This window comes from Spermophilus citellus (genome assembly GCF_964194105.1).
Source record: "Spermophilus citellus genome assembly, chromosome: 8".
Taxonomy (NCBI): domain Eukaryota; kingdom Metazoa; phylum Chordata; class Mammalia; order Rodentia; family Sciuridae; genus Spermophilus; species Spermophilus citellus.
The window spans coordinates 96,138,790-96,162,830 of NC_138189.1; the positions used below are offsets into that span (position 1 = coordinate 96,138,790).

The following is a 24,041-nucleotide window of genomic DNA, read 5'->3' on the forward strand; positions in this document are numbered from 1 at the left end:
GATAAATGTGCCTAAATATGTCGATTAAAATTTTGAAATGTTGAATTTATGTTTCATTTGTTTAATAATCAAAATTCAAAATCTCCTCAAGAAAGTGAGGGAAATAACATTTAACAGAGATGAATGTAATGGCCTGAGTATAATTCAAAAACATCAATTGACAAGCATATTCTACTGTACTTTTATTTTAGAGGGAGTTTATATTTAAAAGGACTAGGAAGGTTATTTGTCTTTCAGCTCAACTTTATCCAAAAATATGATAATAGAGTTTTTTTTTTACGGCAGGAGAACTTAGGTTCACATAGTAAAAGCAAAACCCACCCCCACACACCCCCATACACCCCCACATACATCCCACACACCCTCAGAGAGGCTAGAGCACTTGCTAAAATCCTATCTGCTCCCTTTGCGGAAGCCACCGTTTCAGAGGTGGGTCTGCACTCTGTACAGTGCAGGGGAGAATGAAACCAACCGAGGATATTTATTCTGGTAAAGAGAAGACTAAGGACTTACCTCTCCTGGCGGCGGGTGGCGGAAGCCTTGCAGTCGCGGAGGGGAGCGGTGTGTGCCATGTGGCGCTCGCTAGAGCTACGCGTTAAGAAAAGGAACCATGGAGAACAATGAAAACTCAGTGGATTCAAAATCCATTAAAAATTTTGAACAAAAGACCATACATGGAAGCAAATCAATGGACTCTGGAATATCCTTGGACAATCGTTACAAAATGGATTATCCTGAAATGAGTTTATGTTTAATCATTAATAATAAGAACTTTCATAAAAGCACTGGAATGGCCTCTCAGTCTGGTACAGATGTAGATGCAGCAAACCTCAGAGAAATATTCATGAACTTGAAATATGAAGTCAGGAATAAAAATGACCTTACACGTGAAGAAATTGTGGAGTTAATGCACAATGTTTCTAAAGAAGATCATAGCAAAAGGAGCAGCTTTATTTGTGTAATTCTAAGCCATGGTGATGAAAGAATAATATTTGGAACAAATGGACCTGTTGACCTGAAAAAATTAACAAGTTTCTTCAGAGGAGATTATTGTAGAAGTCTAACTGGAAAACCCAAACTTTTCATTATTCAGGCCTGCCGGGGTACAGAACTAGACTGTGGCATTAAGACAGACAGTGGCATTGATGATGACATGGCATGCCACAAAATACCAGTAGAGGCCGACTTCTTATATGCATATTCTACAGCACCAGGTTACTATTCCTGGCGAAATTCCAAGGATGGATCCTGGTTCATCCAGTCACTGTGTGCTCTGCTGAAACAATACGCTCATAAGCTTGAGTTTATGCATATTCTCACTCGGGTAAACCGGAAGGTAGCAACAGAATTTGAGTCCTTTTCTCTTGACTCCACTTTTCATGCAAAGAAACAGATTCCGTGCATTGTGTCCATGCTCACAAAAGAACTGTATTTTTATCCCTAAAGAAATAGTTGATTTTGTTAGTTTGTATGCCAAGTGAGACAACAATATAAATAATACTTTGTTTCCTCTCCCACTTAAATTTTATCTAATGATGGTACTTTGAAACATACCACTTCTGCAGTAGAACCACAATGAAGCTACCTCAAAATTAGGTAGTTGGACTTGAATTTAATTAGGAATAAATAAATATGAATAATGGTGCAATTATTATGAGAGGAAATTATTGTAAATTTACATCTTTCATAATTCACAAGATTTAGTGATGCCATGCTATGAATTTTCAATAATTTATGAAGATTAAATGTTTCAGTAATGATGAATTTTAATATCTTCCTCCACACACTTAAGACTGTGCATTCTACTTTTCAAGTTATTTCAGGAAATAGAAAAAGAGGGAGCTCTTCCAAATTCATTCTATGAGGCCAACATCACCCTGATTCCGAAACCAGACAAAGACACCTCAAAGAAAGAAAACTACAGACCAATATCTCTAATGAACCTAGATGCAAAAATCCTCAATAAAATTCTGGCGAATCAAATACAAAAACACATCAAAAAAATTGTGCACCATGATCAAGTAGGATTCATCCCTGGGATGCAAGGATGGTTCAATATACGGAAATCAATAAATGTTATTCACCACATCAATAGACTTAAAGATAAGAACCATATGATCATCTCGATAGACGCAGAGAAAGCATTTGACAAAGTACAGCATCCCTTTATGTTCAAAACATTAGAAAAACTAGGGATAAAAGGAACTTACCTTGACATTGTAAAAGCTATCTATGCTAAGCCTCAGGCTAGCATCATTCTGAATGGACAAAAGTTAAAGGCATTCCCTCTAAAAATCTGGAACAAGACAGGGATGCCCTCTATCACCACTTCTATTCAATATAGTTCTCAAAGTACTAGCCAGAGCAATTAGACAGACAAAAGAAATTAAAGGCATAAAAATAGGAAAAGAAGAAATTAAATCATCGCTATTTGCGGATGACATGATAATATACTTAACAGACCCAAAAGGGTCTACAAAGAAGCTGCTAGAGTTAATAAATGAATTCAGCAAAGTGGCAGGTTATAAAATCAACACGCATAAATCAAAGGCATTCCTGTATATCAGCAACAAAACCTCTGAAATGGAAATAAGGAAAACCACTCCATTCACAATATCCTCAAAGAAAATAAGATACTTGGGAATCAACCTAACAAAAGAGGTGAAAGATTTATACAATGAAAACTACAGAACCCTAAAGAGAGAGATAGAAGAAGATCTCAGAAGATGGAAAAATGTACCCTGTTCATGGATAGGCAGAACTAACATCATCAAAATGGTGATATTACCCAAAGTTCTCTACAGGTTTAATGCAATGCCAATCAAAATCCCAATGGCATTTCTTGTAGAAATAGACAAAGCAATCATGAAATTCATATGGAAAAACAAAAGACCCAGAATAGCAAAAGCAATTCTAAGCAGGAAGAGTGAATCTGGAGGTATAGCGATACCAGAGGTCAAACTGTACTACAAAGCAATAGTAACAAAAACAGCATGGTACTGGTACCAAAACAGGCAGGTGGACCAATGGTACAGAATAGAGGACACAGAGACTAATCCACAGAGTTACAACTATCTTATATTTGATAAAGGGGCTAAAAGCATGCAATGGAGGAAGGATAGCATCTTCAACAAATGGTGTTGGGAAAACTGGAAATCCATATGCAACAAAATGAAACTGAATCCCTTTCTCTCGCCATGCACAAAAGTTAACTCAAAATGGATCAAGGAGCTTGATATCAAATCAGAGACTCTGCGTCTGATAGAAGAAAAAGTTGGCTCCGATCTACATATTGTGGGGTCGGGCTCCAAATTCCTTAATAGGACACCCATAACACAAGAGTTAATAACAAGAATCAACAAATGGGACTTACTTAAACTAAAAAGTTTTTTCTCAGCAAGGGAAACAATAAGAGAGGTAAATAGGGAGCCTACATCCTGGGAACAAATTTTTACTCCTCACACTTCAGATAGAGCCCTAATATCCAGAGTATACAAAGAAATCAAAAAATTAGACAATAAGATAACAAATAACCCAATCAACAAATGGGCCAAGGACCTGAACAGACACTTCTCAGAGGAGGATATACAATCAATCAACAAGTACATGAAAAAATGCTCTCCATCTCTAGCAGTCAGAGAAATGCAAATCAAAACCACCCTAAGATACCATCTCACTCCAGTAAGATTGGCAGCCACTATGAAGTCAAACAACAACAAGTGCTGGCGAGGATGTGGAGAAAAGGGTACACTTGTACATTGCTGGTGGGACTGCAAATTGGTGTGGCCAATTTGGAAAGCAGTTTGGAGATTCCTGGGAAAGCTGGGAATGGAACCACCATTTGACCCTGCTATTGCCCTTCTCGGACTATTCCCTGAAGACCTTAAAAGAGCATGCTACAGGGATACTGCCACATCGATGTTCATAGCAGCACAATTCACAATAGCTAGACTGTGGAACCAACCCAGATGCCCTTCAATAGATGAATGGATAAAAAAAAATGTGGCAACTATACACAATGGAGTACTATGCAGCAATAAAAAAATGACAAAATCATAGAATTTGCAGGGAAATGGATGGCACTAGAGCAGATTATGCTTAGTGAAACTAGCCAATCCCTAAAAAACAAATACCAAATGTCTTCTTTGATATAATGAGAGCAACTATGAACAGAGTAGGGAGGAAGAGCAGGAAGAAAAGATTAACATTAAACAGAGACATGAGATGGGAGGGAAAGGGAGAGAAAAGGGAAATTGCATGGAAATGAAGGGAGACCCTCATGGCTATACAAAATTACATATAAGAGGTTGTGAGGGGAGTGGGAAAATAAACAAGGAGAGAAATGAATTACAGTAGATGGGGTAGAGAGAGAAGATGGGAGGGGAGGGGAGGGGGGATAGTAGGGGATAGGAAAGGTAGCAGAATACAACAATTACTAATAGGGCATTATGTAAAATTGTGCATGTGTAACCGACGTGATTCTGCAATCTGCATTTGGGGTAAAATTGGGGGTTCATAACCCACTTCAATCTAAAGTATGAAATATGAAATGTCAAGAGCTTTGTAATGTTGTGAACAACCAATAAAAAAAAAAGAAAGACTGTGCATTCTAGTTTTTGTCAAACTATATAAATGATGATGTGGAATTATGGACCTTAGAACTTGGAGGACATTGGCGTGTTCAAAGGCTTAAGCCTTTATTTTAGAATTGATAAATGGAAGTCAGCCAACTGCATTTTTACATCAGTTGTCAAAGCTTATGGTTTTGTGCTATTTGTTCTGAGCATGTCTATTATAAAAAAATTATGTTTACTTGAAGAGAACTAAATATTTTAGAGAAAGTATGAGCAAGCTGAGTTGATTCTTTTAAGGCTAACTTGCAATATTAATGGACAGACAGAATCATAACTCTAAGGTGCTAAGATCTACCAGCATATGTTTCTTCTCATTTGTTTTTATGCAAATCAACTTTACAGACCAACAAAATGTGTAAAGAACTAATATAAAAAAATTCAATTTTTGATTGTTCGGCTAAACAAAGAACTGCTACAGGAACATACTGAAATATGATGTGTACAATAAATAGTGAAAATATAAGGAAAGAACAATAAATGATCAGCGGGGCACTCTAATTTGAGAGAAAATAGTTTGAGCCTAAGATGTGGGACAGCCTATTCAGTGTAGGCAGAGCCATAGACTGGGCTTCAGAAAAGCACCACCCGCTGGTTTCTTACACGTACAGGTGTGCGTGTGGCAGATGCTTCTTAGGCATGTCATAAGAAGATGGACCAAACCAGAAACTTACAAAATGGATATTTTTCCTTGAGAGTCATAATAAAAATCATGGTATTCCTTGTGGTAAAACTTGTAAATGTTATTTTCTGAAGTTTACAAAGTAAAATAGTGGCAAAATTGTATGTAGTTATCTGAAATAAAAGGACCATGCACACAGGACTTCAGAAGCATCAGGTGGAAGCCTGTCCTGTGCACAGAGGGAACCTGGAGGCCAGAGCTTAGCCCCAGCCAACGAGGCCAGAATCCTGGCTTCCTCACACCTGGAAACATTGAGCCATTACTGACTATACTGGCAGGTCTCACTGGCTTTTGTCCAGCATTTCACATGAGCTTTCTCTTTGCCCAAAGAAAGGAACTCATGTTTTAATTTACAGCTAATTGATTCGATCTATTGACTTTTTCTAAGACAATGTAGCATGTAATGGTATCTTATGATGTGTTCCTGTGTGACAATTTTGTAAAAATTTGTTATTGCATTTTTATTTCAAAACATAAATTCAAACTTAAAATCAAAAAAAAAAGAGAGAGAGAGAGAGAGAGAGAGAGAGAGAGAGAGAAGACTAAGGCCACAGAGGATGGCAGTTTTTCAAACGTGAAGTGCTGACCCATGGAGGTCCCTGGACCCTGTGAACAGAATTAGGATCCGTTAGAGGATTCTGAATGGGACATTTTCATCAATGAAAAGAAAAAGTCTTTACCAATTTAGAACAGTTCAAGAATCAAACGGGCTGCCTCACCATGAAGGCAGATACGTGTCCAGTGGAGGCTAAATAACCATCTGTCAGCTTCTCTGTGCCCTCCCAGGGACAGTTTTTCATATTTGGAGGATTTCTCTGGCTTACAATTCTGTAGTTTGGTTGTGTCGTGCAAGAGCTTATTGACAAGAGGTTTTTGTTGTTGGTATTGCTGTTTTTGTTCATTTTCTATTCCTCTGACTTATTTTACCTCCCGTCGAGCAGCACTAAATCTATTTGTATAGCACTTACTCGGGCTCCACTGCAATATCTCTTTGGAACACTATCCTCTGAAATGTTTTGAAGTGGTGCCAGCCGAGGCTGTAGTCATCACTGTCACTTCCTTTTAGTGCTTTCATTCTATCTCTGCCCTTGGAACTGTCCCAGCAGAGGCAAAGGTGACTTCTTTTACAAACAAAATCAACATCATGCCCTCTCTTGATCCAACCCAACAAAACTACCTCCAGAGCGACTATTCCCAGTATTCATGTGCTTGTCAGAAACGGTTCCCTTCCAGTGACTCTGGAAAGCCCTGGTTGTACCATAACTTCATTAGACCAATGGTTATGCTGTCTGAACAATAATCCCCATTTTCTACCCTATTGGACAGAGGAGGTGGGAGGCATAAAAAATAGATAATAAAGTTTAGATCCAGGTGGAATCAAAGTTAAAGAATCATCTCCATGACTCCTCTCCTCAGGGAGAAATGGGTCCTAATAAAGAAATTGGGGTGAGGGTGAATGTATGCCTGAAACTAAAAATAAATGAGAAACCAAATGGATTGATTTTAGTTTTCAATTCTCTGGGGAAAGGCTAACCCTCCACGAAATGAGAAGGTCCTCCATCATCCTTGTATCCTTGTAGAAGTGTGAAAGGAATCTCTCTCTCTCTCTCTCTCTCTCTCTCTCTCTCTCTCTCTCTCTGTGTGTGTGTGTGTGTGTGTGTGTGTGTGTGTGTGAAGGCACATGAAAGATTCCATATGAATTGTAAGGATATCTTTTGATCTCCATCTAGATTTCCTTCTGACCTTTTTAAGAAACCTTAGACAAATTAGTTCTTGAAGTTCTTCTGTAAGTGTCCCTAATATTATTACAGGTCTCCTGCCAAGTGTGCTAAGTGTTTCAAGGCTTCTCAAATGTCAGAAGTTGTACCAGAGTAGCATGGTGCTACCATAGAACATGAGGTTAAAATCAGACGGTGCTTCTACATTTCAGGTTGAAATACATAGACTGGAACAACCTCAAGGGTAGAAATCATATCTACTCATAGTTAAATAATTCAGAGCCTAGACACCAAATGGATTCTTTTTTTTTTTTTACTCTTTCTTTCTTTTATTATTAAATTATTTATTTATTCTAATTACTTATATATTATGACAGAATGTAATTCATTTCATATCACACATATAGAGCACAATTTTTCAAGTCACTGGTTGTACACAAAGTATTTTCACACTATTCATTTCTTTATACATGTACTTAGGGTAATGATGTCTAACTCATTCCACCATCTTTCCTACCTCCATCCCTCCTCCTTTCCCCTCCCTCCCCTTAGTTCTGTATAAATTTCCTCCATTCTTCCCATGCCTCCCCCTTCCCCATCACCATTATGAGTCAGCATCCTCATATCAAAGAAAACATTTGGCCTTGAGTTTTTGGAATTGGCTTACTTCACTTAGCATTATATTCTCCAACTTCATCCATTTACCTGCGAATACCATGATTTTATTTACTTTTAATGCTGAGTAATATTCTATTGTGTATATATATATACCAACATTTCCCTATCCATTCATCTACTGAAGGGCATCTGCTTTGATTCTACAATTTGGCTATTGTGAATTTTGTTGCTATAAATATTGATGTGACTGTGTCCCTGTAATATGCTGTTTTTAAGTCTTTTGCATATAGACCTAGGAGTGGGATAGCTGGGTCAAATGGAGGTTCCATTCCCAGTTTTCCAAGAATTCTCCATACTGCTTTCCATATTGGCTGTACCAATTTGCAGTCTCACCAGCAGTGTATGAGTGTGCCTTTCCCCCACATCTTCACCAACACTTATTGTTGTTTGTATTCTTGATAGCTGCCATTCTGACTAGAGTGAGATGGTATCTTAGTTTTGATTTACATTTCTCTAATTGCTAGAGATATTGAACATTTTTTCATATATTTGTTGATTTATTGTATATCCTCTTTTTAGAAGTGTCTGTTCAGTTCCTTGGCCCATTTATTGACTGGGTTATTTGGTTTTTTGGTGTTAAGGTTTTTTTTTTTTTAATTTTATTTTTATAATTTAAAGAACTTGAAATGTGAGCTAACTGAAAGACAGTCTTAGGTTACCAAGTATGATGCATTTCCCCAAACACCCTAACTTAAAATTGACATTTGTTTTTGAATTGATCTTGATAATAATATTTTACTAACAAACTAATAGTTCAAATTGGTTTAGAATTTGTGCAATAATTGATAATGGGGAAAGTGGATATTAAACTGAATGCAAATGAAAGGGACTGTCATGTCTTTTTTTCTGTGTTTAAAATACAAAAGCTATTCATGTGCTCTTGAAAGACTAGGTATTTTTTACAAGGAAATAAAAAAATTGTTTTGTGATATTTTTAGTTGTTTATCCGTTGTTCTGGGGCTATGCATTATATTTTTCTGAATCAACCAAGCAATTGGGCTTTAACTCATATTTTCCATTTTAGATCCACATCTTTTTTTTATTTATTTTTATTTTTTTATTCGTTGTTCACAACATTACAAAGCTCTTGACATATCATATTTCATACATTAGATTAAAGTGGGTTATGAACCCCCAATTTTACCCCAAATGTAGATTGCAGAATCACGTCGGTTACACATCCACAATTTTACATAATGCCCTATTAGTAATTGTTGTATTCTGCTACCTTTCCTATCCCCTACTATCCCCCCTCCCCTCCCCTCCCATCTTCTCTCTCTACCCCATCTACTGTAATTCATTTCTCTCCTTGTTTATTTTCCCATTCCCCTCACAACCTCTTATATGTAATTTTGTATAGCAATGAGGGTCTCCCTTCATTTCCATGCAATTTCCCTTTTCTCTCCCTTTCCCTCCCATCTCATGTCTCTGTTTAATGTTACTCTTTTCTTCCTACTCTTCCTCCCTGCTCTGTTCATAGTTGCTCTCATTATATCAAAGAAGACAACCAAATGGATTCTTGATATTGTCTTCGAGAATGTAGTTTATTCAATGCAAAATGATTTAATCTCCACCAGGAAAAGAACAGTGGATTTCAAATTCCTACAGATGAACTTCATAGATTCAAAGGATTCTTGAGAGTTCTGCTCTTAAAATCTACACTGGCAGCAGTAATGCTATTGGTGATTCGGAGCAGAGATACAAATTTTTATCAACTATGCCAGAAATGATATGTAAATCATATGCAATCATTGAAAGGGTCTTCAGATTGTGCGGCTGTAAAGTCTGGGCTATGCTTTTTAAGAACTGTGAGAGTCTGAGTATTAGAAAGCTATTTGGAGTTATCACTAAGGATAAGGTACAAGCCTTCTTTCTACAAATCACTCACAGGCAAGCAATTGGTGCAGAACTTGTTGAAATTGTCATTTAGAAACAATTAAGCAAAGAAGTACATTAGTAGCAGCTCCCTTCCAGCTGAAAGTCATCCTCTTCCTGTTGCTGCTGCTGGGTCCAAGGAAATTGGAAAAGATTTAAACAAGGATCTCAGACTCATTTCAGATTCGATATGATAATAAGAAATGACTAGTGGGTCAGGAGACACTCTACTATGATACATAATCACACCTTGATGTACCTCATAGCTTTCAGAGCATAACTCCCTTCTGAGATGATATTCAAGAAAGCACCATTATTCCATTCATTCTTGTAGTCAGTGGAGGCCAATCTACCCCTATTAGTTTGTTTGATCAGTCATTCTTTGTTGTATGCAATGTTTTATTGAGAGTTGGTGTTTTAGTCAGCCTTTTTGCTACTGTGACTAAAAGATCTGACCAGAACAATTTTAAAGGAGGAAAAGTTTATTTGAGGGCTCATACTTTCAGAAGGTCTTAGTCCCTAGAAGGCTGGCCACATTCCTTGGGCTTGAGGTGAGGCAGAACATCATATCGAAAGAGTGTGGCAGAGGGAACCAGCTCACAGGGTGATCAGGAAGAAGATAGAGAGAGACTTCACTCTCCAGATACAAAATTATACTTCAAAGTCATGCCCCAATCCCACCTCCTCCAGCCAGCCACACCTCACACACCCAGTTACCATCTCAGTTAATCCCATCAGGAATTAAATCACTGATTAGGTTAAGGCTAGAACCTAGTCATTTCTCCTCCAAAGCTTCTTGCATTGTCTCACATGTGAGCTTTTGGGGGACACCACATCTAAACCATAACAGCTGGTTAGAAGTAAGGCTTTGTTCTCAGGACTGATACTAGAGTTGTGTCTCAAAATTAAAAAAAAATAATAATAATAAGTTCCTGACCTAAGAAGCTACCACTTGATCAAACAAGAGAAGTAATGAATCACAATAAGCCAATTAATTATTTAATTACAGGCATACAAGTTCTCCAAAGGTAAAATGGGTGCTAAAACCCAAAGTCCTGACCTAGTTTTAGGGATCCATAAAGGCTTTTCTGATGACATAATGTTGTGCCTGAGATGTGAAGTATGGTAAGAATTTGGAATTTATTTCTCCTGTTGGCCTGAGATGAAACAAAGGGTAACTAGCTTCCATTACTTTCTCTAAGATTTGCACGTCCACTTTAGTGAAAAGTGTTCCAGAATTCCCTTTAATTCTTCCTTCTATGATTCCAACTGGGAATCCCCTCCCCCACGCCTTTTTTTCTCTTCTTTCCATAATGGTATAAAGACAGAAGGACAAAGCAAGGAAAGCAGAGAGACAATTACTTCAATTATCTTTTCTTTACATAAGTCCATCTTAATGTGGGTAAACATAAAACATGAGAGTTTTAGCTGGCAAGACAGAATAGCCATTCAAAGGCTGATCAGTTCCTCAGGGAGCATCTGGGTGGTGTGACATGATCTTTAAGCTGAGACACAGGCAGGCCTGGGCTTATCCATGCCCTGGGGATGGGCTTCCAGCACAGAAGAACATGAGAAGATAGTTCCAAGTTTCACATGAGACAATCTCTGGGGACAACCAGAAATAAACAAGTGATGTTGGGGGAGGGGCTTAAGGCCCTTGTACTGCAAGCAAGGACAGCCACTTAGGGATATTGGCATAAAGGGACCGACCCATGTATACCCCACAGGCAAATGAACAAGAGTTCAGGCTCAGGAATCATGTTGCTTGGACTACGGTCTTTCCTACCCTGGTGATTGGGCAAGTTCATTAATGTCTCCAAACCTGAGTTTGCTCATCTCTAAAATGGGGATAATAGCAATAGTGAGTCACAGGACTGTTGCAGGGATTACTGAAAGGATGCATACTAAAGTCTGAAATACTAGTAACCATTTGGATATTATTTATTAGTACAATTAGCATTTTTTTATTATTAGCAGTTGAAGCAGGATTTGCTGGATTTCTTGAATAAAAAGACAAAAAGAATAAAACCTCCAAGTTTGGCACCCTGCTACTACTCTACCTTATTACTTTGACAAAACCACCAGAGTTTGGATCTAAACTGCATATGTTATGATGTCACTTTCATGTTCAGAACTCATCAAGGTTCCTTGTCATTTCCTTTTCTGCATAGCAAAAAAAAGGCCTTTTTAAATGCCTGTTTTAATTTTCCTCTTATCACTCACTTTTATTCAATGTATATTCCCAAATGAACTCATAATCCCCATCTTCTATGCTTGGGAATATGCCATTACTCCCACCTGCAAAGCCCCTTTATACTCTACTTCTGCCAAACACCACAACCCAATTTGGCAAAAGTTTACTTCTCTCCAATGGTTTATTCAATCACCACACCCTCTGCATAGCGATCTCTGACATTTCTGCCAATTACCAGCCCCTTTGCATTTTGAAACTACTAGAACCTTGTTCATCTGTGTTAGACCTCTGTGCGTATGTGTCCCGCCCCACTAGACTGTGAGAGATTCTGGAATATAGAGGACTTCACATTAGTGTCTAATGCATACTCTCTAAAACAGGTACTCTGGTTCTTATGTTGTGATACTTTGCTGTCATTTCATTTAAAATTGCCATGCAAGACCTATGACCACAGCTCTCTTCAAGACTATGAAATCATTTTGTTTGAACTACTTCTGAGCTCAAAGAATATCATTTTTCTCATTCAATAATTCTGGGGCTTTCCCCTCATTTTAAGGAGTTATGGATTCTGACAATTCACAAAACCAGGGCAGGCAAAGGAAAATAGAGGTCTCATGTTGAATAATTAGATCCTACTATAGAGTTTGTGCTTTGTAAATCTGCAAAGAATTACACAGATGGGTGTTATATATCTGTCACCATTTAACAGCATCAGGTAAGAATCTTGGGCAAGTACAGGGCTAACACCAGAGTATCCGAAGAAAAGCCTCTAGCAATCTAAAACCAAACAGACCCCTAGCCTGCCTTGTACTGGATGCCAATTACAAGGATTCCCAAAAGAAGTGAAACTTGCCAGGCATGATAGTGCATGCCTGTAATCCCAGTGGCTGGGGAGGCTGAGGCAGGAGGATCGCAAGTTCAATATCAGCCTCAGCAACTTATCAAGGCTCTAAGCAATTTGGTGAAACCCTGTCTCTAAATGAAAAATAAAAAAGGGCTGTGGATCTGACTCAGTGGTTAAGCACCCATGAGTTCAATTTCCAGTACCAAAAAAAAAAAAAAAAAAAAGAAGAAGAAGTGTGAAACTCTCCATGCCTCCAGTTTGGACCTCTATTCCTTCATTTAGCAAATAGTTATTGGTCACCTCCTCCTGCTCCACTCCAGGGCCTGTTTGTAGGTATTGTAGATATTGCAGTAAACAAGACATACTAAGCCTCTGCTATAATAACTCTGCTCATGTTATATAAGGAGGAGCATTAAGACTTGGGCATTGTTTCTCTATAAGCCAATTTCTTTACTCACAGACATTAACTGGACATTCCATTGAAATAAATGATCCTTCTCACCTTTACAGCCATCTAATTATAGCACAATAAGATCATAGAAAGCCAGCTATTGAGATATTGCCACCTCTTGTGATAAAATGTAAAGTGTGGCAGAAGGCCTAGCAGAAATCCCAACTTCAGGATCACCCAGATCCTTCTGCATGTCAATAAATCTTATCCCATCCTCTTCCTCAGCTCTCTGAACCATTTATTCATATGCAATCTGAAATAAGAAATTCATCGCAATGCCAGTCATCTGCTTATGTGAGCAGGAAGCCATTATCCTAAAAATCTAAAATTTTAATTAGTCATCAATAGTAATATGAATTTTATGAACTTGTTTTTTCATAAATATTTTCTATTCTTCATGGGAAATATGTAGTTTAAGACGGCATTTGCTTTTATCATAGCTGCTTTACATTTCCTAATATTTAAATGATGTCGAACGTACAAATTTTGTTTTAAAGAAAAGTACAACTAATTCTGAATGTTTACATTTTCCTTAGTTTGTTATTAAAAAAAAATTACCTAGGCCACGAAAACATGAACATTATAGAAACCATTTACGATGGAGGTTAGAGGTGAATTGATGGGAAATTAATTGAATTATGATTGTATAACAACATAAAGAACACTCAACTATTTCCTCTTATAAAAATAAAAGACACGATACTATATTCTTATTGGGATATAAAAATACAGGGCTGAAATTTATTTTGAATTCTGTTCATTACCTTTTCCTAGAGTTTAAGGCAGGAATATATCAGAATTTCAGTGCTTCTATCAGAGTTGAAAGTTTCATAATGGCAACACGTAGAAAAATGCCAACGCAAGATGCCAACATACTCAGATCAAATGATTTTGCACATTTGGGAAAACCAATGGAGTAATTGATGAGGAATGTGAAAATAGCACTTTACTTTTTTCCTTATAGCAGAGCTGTCTGGTTTTATCCTAATTTAATTACAGTGTTACCTCAGGGCAGGAGAAAAGTTCTGAAAAGAGAAAGGAAATTGAAAGGGCAGCAGAGCAACGGGGTGGCACAGTCCTCTAAGGAGCTTTTATCCTCAGAAGACAAACAGAGCCAGCTAAATATCACAGAAGAATCATTTAGAATTTAAAATGGAAAAAAAAAGGCAAAATTCAAATAGTACAGATTTGCCAAACTAGTAAAAAAAAAATTTGAAACAATTATTTTAAAGTTATTTTAGGCCAAAAAAATTCCATGAAGTCTGAGAAATGCTACCATATGATTTGTTTCCTCAGACCACAATTCTTTCATCTCCAAACTACCTGAACTCAACTACTATACACTACCTAAATTAATATATTTTTATTTATTTATTTGTTCTTTCTAGATCTACATGATATTAGATTGTATTTTGACATATTATATATACACACATAGAATATATATAACTTGTTCCAATAGGATTCCATTATTGTGGTTGTATATGATGTGGAGTTACACTGGTTATGTATTCATACATAAGGATAAGAAAGATATGTCCAATTCATTCTACCATCTTTTCTATTCCCATCCCTCCCTTCCCTTCATTTCCTTTTGTCAATGAACTTCTAATTTTTCCCTCCTTTGTTGTGGGTTAGCATCCACATATCAGAGAAAATATTCTGCCTTTGGTTTGAGGGGACTGGTTTATTTCACTTAGCATGATATCCTTCAGTTCCATCCATTTACCAGTAAATGCCATAATTGCATTCTTCTTTATGGCTTGCCGCAGTCTTGGCTGGGCACAGAATCACGAGCCACTCAAGCAGGAACAAAACTTTATTTTGAAAAAGCCGCCAACACTCTCAGCGCCAGCAAGCAAAAAACCGGTCCTCCCACGCGGGCGTCTAACCGGAACCGCCGTCTCCCGGAACCCGGGGTCCCCCGGACCTCCCCCGGAATTTCCTCCTACTATCCTTCCCCAACCAATGGGAACTCTCCATGAGTCCCCGTAACATGAGTCCAGTAGTAGGCCAAGGTGAACAGCAGGAGCCCAATTTGCATATGAATGTAAATCTTAGCATAATAATACCTCAGTGGCTAGCTGGCTTTACAACCAAAGGTGCCATACATCATATATTTTGCTTGTGGCTCCTAGCATCTGCCCCCTTCTGTTTAATTAAGTAACAAGCAATGTGGCTAGGGACCGTGCCTGGTAGGTTGTCCAATTTAACATATGGTTCTTACCCGTCATGGGAGAACTGACCTTTAGGCGTCAGCTTCCTGTCTTAGGTTGAATCCACTGTAATCAGAGCAACCCGTCGCTGACTACCGGTCTAGCATTCAGCCAAGCTTGTGGAAAGGCCTATGCACCAGTGGGGGGGTGAGGTTCTTGCCTCACCTCTGTTGGCCCCCAAATTTTGCCTTGGTGCCAGTGGGGGGGTAAGGTTCTTTGCCTCACCTCTGTTGGCCCCCAAATTTTAGACCATCACTAGTAGAAGGGAGGAGGATACAGAAATGCCACGACACCAAGCCAATTGATGGCTCCTTGGAAAAATTGCGTCACTGGTGACACCATCAGCAAAGATATGCCAGTATTACCACAATAAACATGGGGTGAGCTGGCAAGGAAATTGCATCACTGGTGACACCATCAGCAAAGATATGCCAGCAGTACCACAATTTGGTGCACCAGATGATATTTCACAATGTATGTAACTGATATATAGTCCAGGCAAGTTCTGCAAGCAGTTCAAATTGGAGGAGTCTATCAATATGTCCATTTCCTCCCAAAGTAAATCAAGTCCTTGATAGCATTACTTGTTGAGTTATATTCATTGATGCATCAGTTTATACAGTTTACTGTGATTGCTATCATAGAAGCTGTAGTTTGGTTTTATCTCAGTCTTCACTGGAATTGGGATGGAGATGGAAATTCTGGCAATGATGTTAAAGAGACATTATCCTGAACAGAATTATTAAATATAATAAAAAGGAAAGGTGAAAGTAAACAAACAGATCTGTTAAACTCCTTTAAAAACAATCCTTAACAGCTGTTTACCAAATTTAAATTAGCAAACAAACAGATCTGTTAACCTTCTTTAAAAACAATCATTAACAGCTGTTTACCTAATTTAAATTAAACTATATAAATCACGTGAATAAAGAAAAAATTCGGATCCATTTTTTCATGAGCGCTCCTCATATAAGAAATATGGACATACACACATACAGACATACAACACAAAACAGAAGTGTGCACACAGCATACAACACATAAGACAATAGTAAATAAAGGCCTTGTAACTATACCTAGGTGAAATCTCCATTGCAATGTTTAAAAACTCCACAGTCAAAAAATAAAACACAGTCAAAAAATAAAACTGATCAGAAAACATTAACCTAGGTTTGTAAGAGCTCAAAAATAAAATAGAACTTTATGATGTGGAAAAATGCAATAATAAAATAGATATTGAAAAAAACACCTTGGTTAATCACTGTCGCAGATGTAAGAATAGCCAAGCTGGAGCTTTGGATGTCAGCTGTTATGGATTTGAGTCAAATCATCTTCTTTTTCTGTAGAAATTGTTTTAGTTAATCTCTCTGGAATCCAAATCGGTTGCTGTTCATCCTGTGGGAAAACACAGACAGCGCCCCGATTCCAGACTATCACTGGATCCGGGCCTTTCCATTGTCCTGTTAGAATATCTTTCCAAAGTACCTTAGGCTTATGTACATTTTTGGGGTACAAATGTCTTTCCGCAGCACTAAGTCCCGATGAATCTAAATTTAAAAAGTTTAGAGTAAAAAGGGTTATTTTAAGTTTATCTTTGGGGGATATATACCCCTTTCCAATTCCCTCCTTTTGTTTTAATAAGTACATTTTAATAGTTTGATGAGCTCTTTCAACTATGCCTTGTCCTTGTGGATTGTATGGAATTCCTGTTATGTGAGTAATACCAAATGATGAGCAAAATTGTTTAAAAGAGGTGGAAGTATAACCAGGACCGTTGTCCGTTTTTAACTGTTTTGGAACGCCCACAGTGGCAAAATTTTGTAAGCAATGAGCTATAACATCTTTAGTTTTTTCTCCGGCATGAAGGGAGCCCATCAAAAATCCGGAAGAGGTATCAACTGTAACATGTAAATATTTTAATTTTCCAAATTCTGGCAAGTGTGTGACGTCCATCTGCCAAATATGGTTAGGTATCAGTCCTCTAGGGTTGACTCCAAGATTAACTTGTGGTAAAAATGTCACACAATTTTGACATTGTTTTATTATATGTCTGGCTTGTTCTTTAGTTATTTTAAAACGTTTTTGTAAAGTATTAGCATTGACATGGAACCTTTTATGAAAATTTATAGCTTCTTCTATTGTGGAGAAAATATGTATGTCATGTGTAGATTTATCTGCTAGTTCATTGCCCATACTAAGGGCTCCAGGCAATCCTGTATGTGCCCTGATATGACCTATGAAGAATGGATCTTTTCGGTCCCAGATTAGACTTTGTATAGTGGAAAACAAAGAGAAAACAGTAGAAGAAGGTGAGATCCTACCAGCATCTTCAAGGGATACTATAGCATTAACTACATACTGACTATCAGAAAATAAATTAAATACAGAATCTTTAAACATCATAAAAGCTTGTAATACTGCATTAAGCTCTACCTTTTGAGCTGATTGTTTGGGTACTAAAAATGTAAAAGTTTGATCAGGAGTAACTACTGCTGCTGTACCATTGTTTGACCCATCAGTGAATATATTTGGAGCATTTATGATAGGGATTTTTCTTGTCATTTTTGGAAAAACTACAGGATGCTTAGACCAAAAAGACAACAAAGGATTAGATGGTAAGTGATTATCAAATGAAACACTAGTTTTACACATGATTATTGCCCAAGTATTTAACTCATTAGCTAACTCATCAATTTGATCCATAGTATATGGAGTGATAATTTTATTGGGAGAAATCCCAAACACTCCCTTAGCTGCTTTTATTCCTTTGAGTATTAATTGTCCTACAGCCTCAGGATATCTAGTAAGAATAGTGTTAGGAGAATAAGATAAATGTATCCACAATAATGGACCTTCCTGCCAAAATACTCCTGTAGGAATATTTTTTGTTGGTAGTACAATAAATAATAAAGGCAAACTTATATCAATTCTATCCAAATGCATATTTTCCATATACGTTTCAATGATTTTTAATGTTTTTCTTGCTTCAGGCGTTAACATGCGGGGTGAATTTGGATCTGATGGACCTTTTAGAATATCAAATAAAGGTCCTAACTCTCCTGTTGGTATGCCTAGATAAGGCCTTATCCAATTTATGTCTCCCAATAATTTTTGAAAGTCATTAAGTGATTTGAGTTGATCTACTCGTATTTGAATTTTTGGTGGACGGACCATGGTTGAGGATAATAGAACTCCTAAATAATTAATTGGAAGATTTAATTGTACTTTATCTATTGCTATCTCTAGATTATAATTTTTTAATAAGTTTGTAAGTGTGGCATAACATTCTAGCAATGTGTTTTTATCTTTATGTGCCAATAACACATCATCCATATAGTGAAATATTTGTAGTTCAGGATTTTGGTTTCTAAGTGGCTGGATTGCTTTATTAACATAAATTTGACACATAGTTGGGCTGTTAGCCATCCCTTGAGGGAGTACTTTCCATTCATATCTCTGATCAGGACCTTCATGATTCAGTGCAGGGATAGTAAATGCAAAATGTGGACTATCCTCGGGATGAATTGGAATTGAAAAGAAACAATCTTTAATATCTATAGCTAAAACATGCCAGGTTTTTGGTAAAGCAGACAATTGAGGAATCCCTGATTGAGCAGGTCCCATAATAACCATCTCATTATTAATGGCTCTTAAATCTTGTAATAATCTCCATTTACCAGATTTCTTTTTAATGACAAAAATGGGAGTATTATGGGGGGATACGGAAGGTTGTATATGTCCTTCCGCTAATTGTTGTCTGACCAAGTCATGGGCTACTTGTATCTTTTCTTTAGTCAGGGGCCACTGAGGAACCCACACTGGTCTTTCTGATTTCCAAGTAATTTTGATTGTCTCAGTGGCCCTTTCTGAAAACCCAATTCATGTCTATTTATTTCTTGATCTATTTGAATAGGTGCTGTCATACCTTGTTCTTGTTCTCTTAATCTTTTTTCTTTCCTAAAGCCTTGTTTAGCCCTAGTAGTGGGCACGTTAGGATTGATGTTATTTGTTAATGTCAATCCTAATTGATCTAGGACATCTCGTCCCCATAAATTTACAGGAAGATGATCCAATACATAGGGCTGTATAGTTCCTTCACATCCTTCAGGATCCCTCCAATCTAATACCATAGCACTTCTATGGGGATTTGTTGCCACTCCTAGGCCTCGAAGCGTTTGAGTGGCTTGTTGTAATGGCCAATGTTCTGGCCATTCTTGACGAGATATTATGCTGAGGTCAGCACCTGTGTCCAGCAGCCCATTAAAGTCATGTCCTTGAATATTTAATTTTAGCATTGGGCGAGAATCTAAATTTAAAGACAGCATAGCCCAATCTACACCTGTGGAGCCTAATCCCTTGGAACCTCTTTCTACATTACAACTGGAAAATTTATCATGCAGGCTGGGTATTATTAATAACTGTGCTATTCTATCTCCTGGTGAGATTACTGATATACCTCTTGGAGAACTAGCTATAATTTTTATTTCACTCTCATAATCGGGATCAATTACCCCAGGACTTATCATAAGTCCTTTTAGTGTAGAAGAACTGCGTCCCAATAATAAGCCTACTGTTCCCTGGGGAAGAGGTCCTTTTACTCCTGTGGGAATGATTTGAATTCCCATCTCTGGGGTTAGTACTGCTCTGGCAGAGGCGCAGATGTCCAGCCCTGCGCTCCCTCTAGTTTGTCTGATGAGGGATTTAATGGATAATGCGTCCTGGGCACTACCTTGATGGTGCTGTTGGGTTCCTCCATTGCCCCATATATTTGTGGTTTTGGGCCCCGGGGCATTGGGCCCTCTAGTCCGTTTTTTGGCAATGGAGCCTGATACCTTTCTCCACGATATCGTGGGTAAACACTTGGTCCTTGTCCGTTTTTTGATAACGGAATACCCTCTATGGTGGTTTGAGAACGGCATTCATTAGCCCAATGTTTCCCTCTATGGCATCGTGGGCAAATACCCGGTATTCTATTCCTTTGATATCCAGCTTTGTTAAACCCTCCTCTTACGGGGCAACTCCTTTTAAAATGTCCTGTTTGATTACAATTATAGCATGTTTTTGGCCTGGCATCTAAAGCCTGTTGTACTGCTGCTAAGACTTGCCCTTGTTCATTAATGTCTCTACATAATTTAATATATGTGTTTAAATCTTCATGTTTCCATGGTCTAATGACCTCTCTGCAGCAACGATTTGCTTGGTCATAAGCCAGTTGTTTTATAAATGGCATTACCTGTTCTGTATTACCAAATATCCTAGAGGCTGACTGAATAAGTCTATCTACAAATTCAGCGTAAGGTTCATTAGTTCCTTGTATTACCTTAGATAATTGACCTTGTAAGTCTCCATGCCCCTGTAAAGTTTTCCATGCCCTAACTGCATCTACAGCAATTTGTGCGTATACGCCAGGGTCATATTCAATTTGTTGTCTTTGACCCTCATATGGTCCCTTTCCCAATAGCATGTCCATATTTCTTTGAGGATAACCAGCTTCTGCATTTCGCCTAGCTGTCTCCATGCAAAATTCCTCATTGGCAACCTTCCATAACAAATATTGTCCTCCGTTTAGCACAGATCGACACATGTTAGCCCAATCTGCTGGTGTCATGTCCAAGTTGGTAACAGATTCGACCATGCTTATTGTGAAGGGAGCTTGCGGCCCATAGGTCGTTACAGCCTCCTTTAATTGCTTTATTGTTTTGAAATCTAAAGCACGGTGAATTCGTTGCCCTCCTGCCTGCTCAAGTACAGGGCATGCTAATCTTTGGGGTCCTGCCTCAGAATTCCGTCCATCAACTACGGGAGTTGAGGGCCGCTCAGCGGTAGATGGAGCTGTTGGTTGAGTTACGCCCTCTGGTGATAGAACGGAGTTAGTAGCAACCTCCTGTTGTAATTCTCCACCTGATGGCTGCTTTTCCTCTAAGCTTGCTTTCTTTAAATTCTCCTCTGTCTGACTAGCTTAAGAGACCTTCTCTTTTGCTTGACCTAGCGTTTTTTCTACCATAGTCTGGACCTCTAACAATTTACTTAGCAGTTTTTCGGTTTGTTTTTTACTGGATTCTAATCTACTATAAAGGTAACGTAACCCAATAAGATAGGATAAAACAAAGCCGAAACAGAATGAAACAAAAACGGAACAGACAATGGTTGTATCGATTTTCTCTTTCTCAGGGCCGAATAACTTCAAACCTTGAGCCAACCATTTTTCCCAGTTCGCCTGAGAAAATTCTAAGGCTAGGGAGCTTGAAATAAAAACAAAATAAATCAAAACAAGAACACATTGTTTTTCTAAATGTTCACCCATTCTGTCGCCTTCCCTCAGGGGCGAGCAGTTTTACTCACCTCTAAGTTTCAGGCGTTCCCCGTCCGGGCCGCCAAATGCCGCAGTCTTGGCTGGGCACAGAATCACGAGCCACTCAAGCAGGAACAAAACTTTATTTTGAAAAAGCCGCCAACACTCTCAGCGCCAGCAAGCAAAAAACCGGTCCTCCCACGCGGGCGTCTAACCGGAACCGCCGTCTCCCGGAACCCGGGGTCCCCCGGACCTCCCCCGGAATTTCCTCCTACTATCCTTCCCCAACCAATGGGAACTCTCCATGAGTCCCCGTAACATGAGTCCAGTAGTAGGCCAAGGTGAACAGCAGGAGCCCAATTTGCATATGAATGTAAATCTTAGCATAATAATACCTCAGTGGCTAGCTGGCTTTACAACCAAAGGTGCCATACATCATATATTTTGCTTGTGGCTCCTAGCAATGGCTGAGTAATGTTCCATTAAAAGTATACATACCACATTTTCTTTATCCATTCATCTGTTGTAGTGTACCTAGATTGGTCCCATAGCTTGGTTATTGTGAATTGAGCTGCTATAAACATTGAAATGGCTGGGTCACTGTAGTATGCTGATTTTGAGTCCTTTGAGTATAAACCAAGGAGTGGGATAATTGGGTTAAAAAATAACCCAATCAATAAATGGGCTAAAGAACTGAACAGGCACTTTGCAGAAGAAGAAATACAAATGGTCAAAAAAATACATGAAAAAATGTTCAACATCTCTAGCAATTAGAGAAATGCAAATCTAAACTACAATGAGATTCCACCTCACCCCACTTAGAATGGCAATTATCAAGAATACAAGTAACAAGATATGTTGGGGAGGATGTGGGGAAGAAGGTTCACTTATACACTGCTGGTAGAACTGCAAATTGGTGCATCCATTCTGAAAAGCAATAGAGAGATTCCTTAGAAGAAATGGAATGGAACCTAAATTAGTATTGATGCCTAGTTTTAAAATTACTAGTTACACTTCTACAACAAATCATATTTTTCAAACATCTAATTGCTCATCTATTTTCTTTAAGTTTCTGCAGACTCAAAACTTTGGTTTCAAATAAGCTTATAATTTAGCCATCTAGATGACTTTGGATTAACCCATATTTTCAATGGAACAGAAATCACATTGGTACCATATTACTTTTAGAGCCATGACACCATAAAGAAGCTGCATTTCACAAATAAACATGAAGACATGTGTTTGTGTATATGTGTATTTTTATATACTTATCTCCTACTTTGTTTATATCACATTGGTTTCAAAATAACCATGATCTTACAGCTCCCTGATTTAATGACTATTTTTTTTTTCTTTAAGATTTTCTTGCCGGGTGCCGTGGCACACACCTGTAATCCCAGCAGCTCAAGAGGCTAAGGCAGGATGATCACAAGTTTAAGACAGACTCAGCAAAAGTGAGGGGCTAAGCAACTCAGTGAGACCCTGTCTCTAAATAAAATGCAAAACAGGGCTGGGGAGGTAGCTCAGTGGTCAAGTGCCCCTGAGTTCAACCCCTGGTACCTGTCCTGTGAAAACCAACAACAACAAAACAATTTTCTTGTGTTTAGAAGAAATTACAGGTACTATTTGAATAACAAAAAATAATAGAGATTCTTAAATATAGGAAAGTTAATAAATATCTTATAAATACGTCCCCAGAAATTAGTGAATATGTAACAGTAACAGAGAAAACAGCACAAGTGTGAAATTTAGAAAAATTCATATTTTTCTTGAGTTTATGTTCTTAACCTGCCAAAATTATTATGTATAGCAACAATTCCTGTTTCCCTAAGTTCTTATTTATTTCTCATTATGTTCATTATTGGCTGCTTATACTGTCATAATCAGATTAGTGCCAAGTTCCTCTGAAATATGAAAAAGGGTCAATGTGTATATAATTAAGCCTTGAATCTATTTTATTTTCCTTTTAATTTTCATATCATGAATTTTTCTTATCTCAAAAGTTCTTGTCTCTTATGCAACTTAACTTTCATTATAACAGATAAAAAATAAATTAGCAATTAACAGAAAAAATCTATGAGGAAAAGTTCAAAACTAAGCATAAGGTCAGAAAGAATGATGTATAAAGATTAGGGTCCAGATTTAGCATCTACAAATACAGAGCTCCCAGACATATTTTAATTTCATATAAAAATAATATGTAGCAAAGTATATCCCATGCAACAGTTGAGAAACACTTGGATGAAAAATATATTCATGTGTTTACCTAAATTTTAAATTAAATTGGGTGTCTTGTATTTTAGGTGACAAGTCTAATGAAAGTGAATATATAGGTGTTGTTATTTGTCATAGCTTCATCTGTTTTTGGTGAAAAGGTTTCCATGTGATAAAGTCAAATTTCACACCTCCAAGAGCTGATTCCTGCTACTCTCAGGAAGTTATTGTCCCCTCTACATCTAC

General features: G+C 37.8%; 2 protein-coding genes across 3 annotated transcripts in view; both read left to right on the plus strand.

Annotated features, from left to right (window-relative positions):
- The window catches only part of LOC308655106 (uncharacterized protein), a 413,636-nt gene that overhangs the window by 311,511 nt on the left and 78,084 nt on the right, over positions 1-24,041 (plus strand). The gene's annotated exons all lie outside the window — the stretch shown is intronic.
- Positions 529-1,341, plus strand: LOC308655072 (caspase-3-like). The gene is made up of 2 exons (XM_081304849.1): positions 529-1,093; positions 1,215-1,341. Exons 1-2 carry the CDS (start codon positions 611-613, stop codon positions 1,278-1,280), a joined length of 549 nt encoding a protein of 182 aa, XP_081160975.1. The 5' UTR covers positions 529-610; the 3' UTR covers positions 1,281-1,341.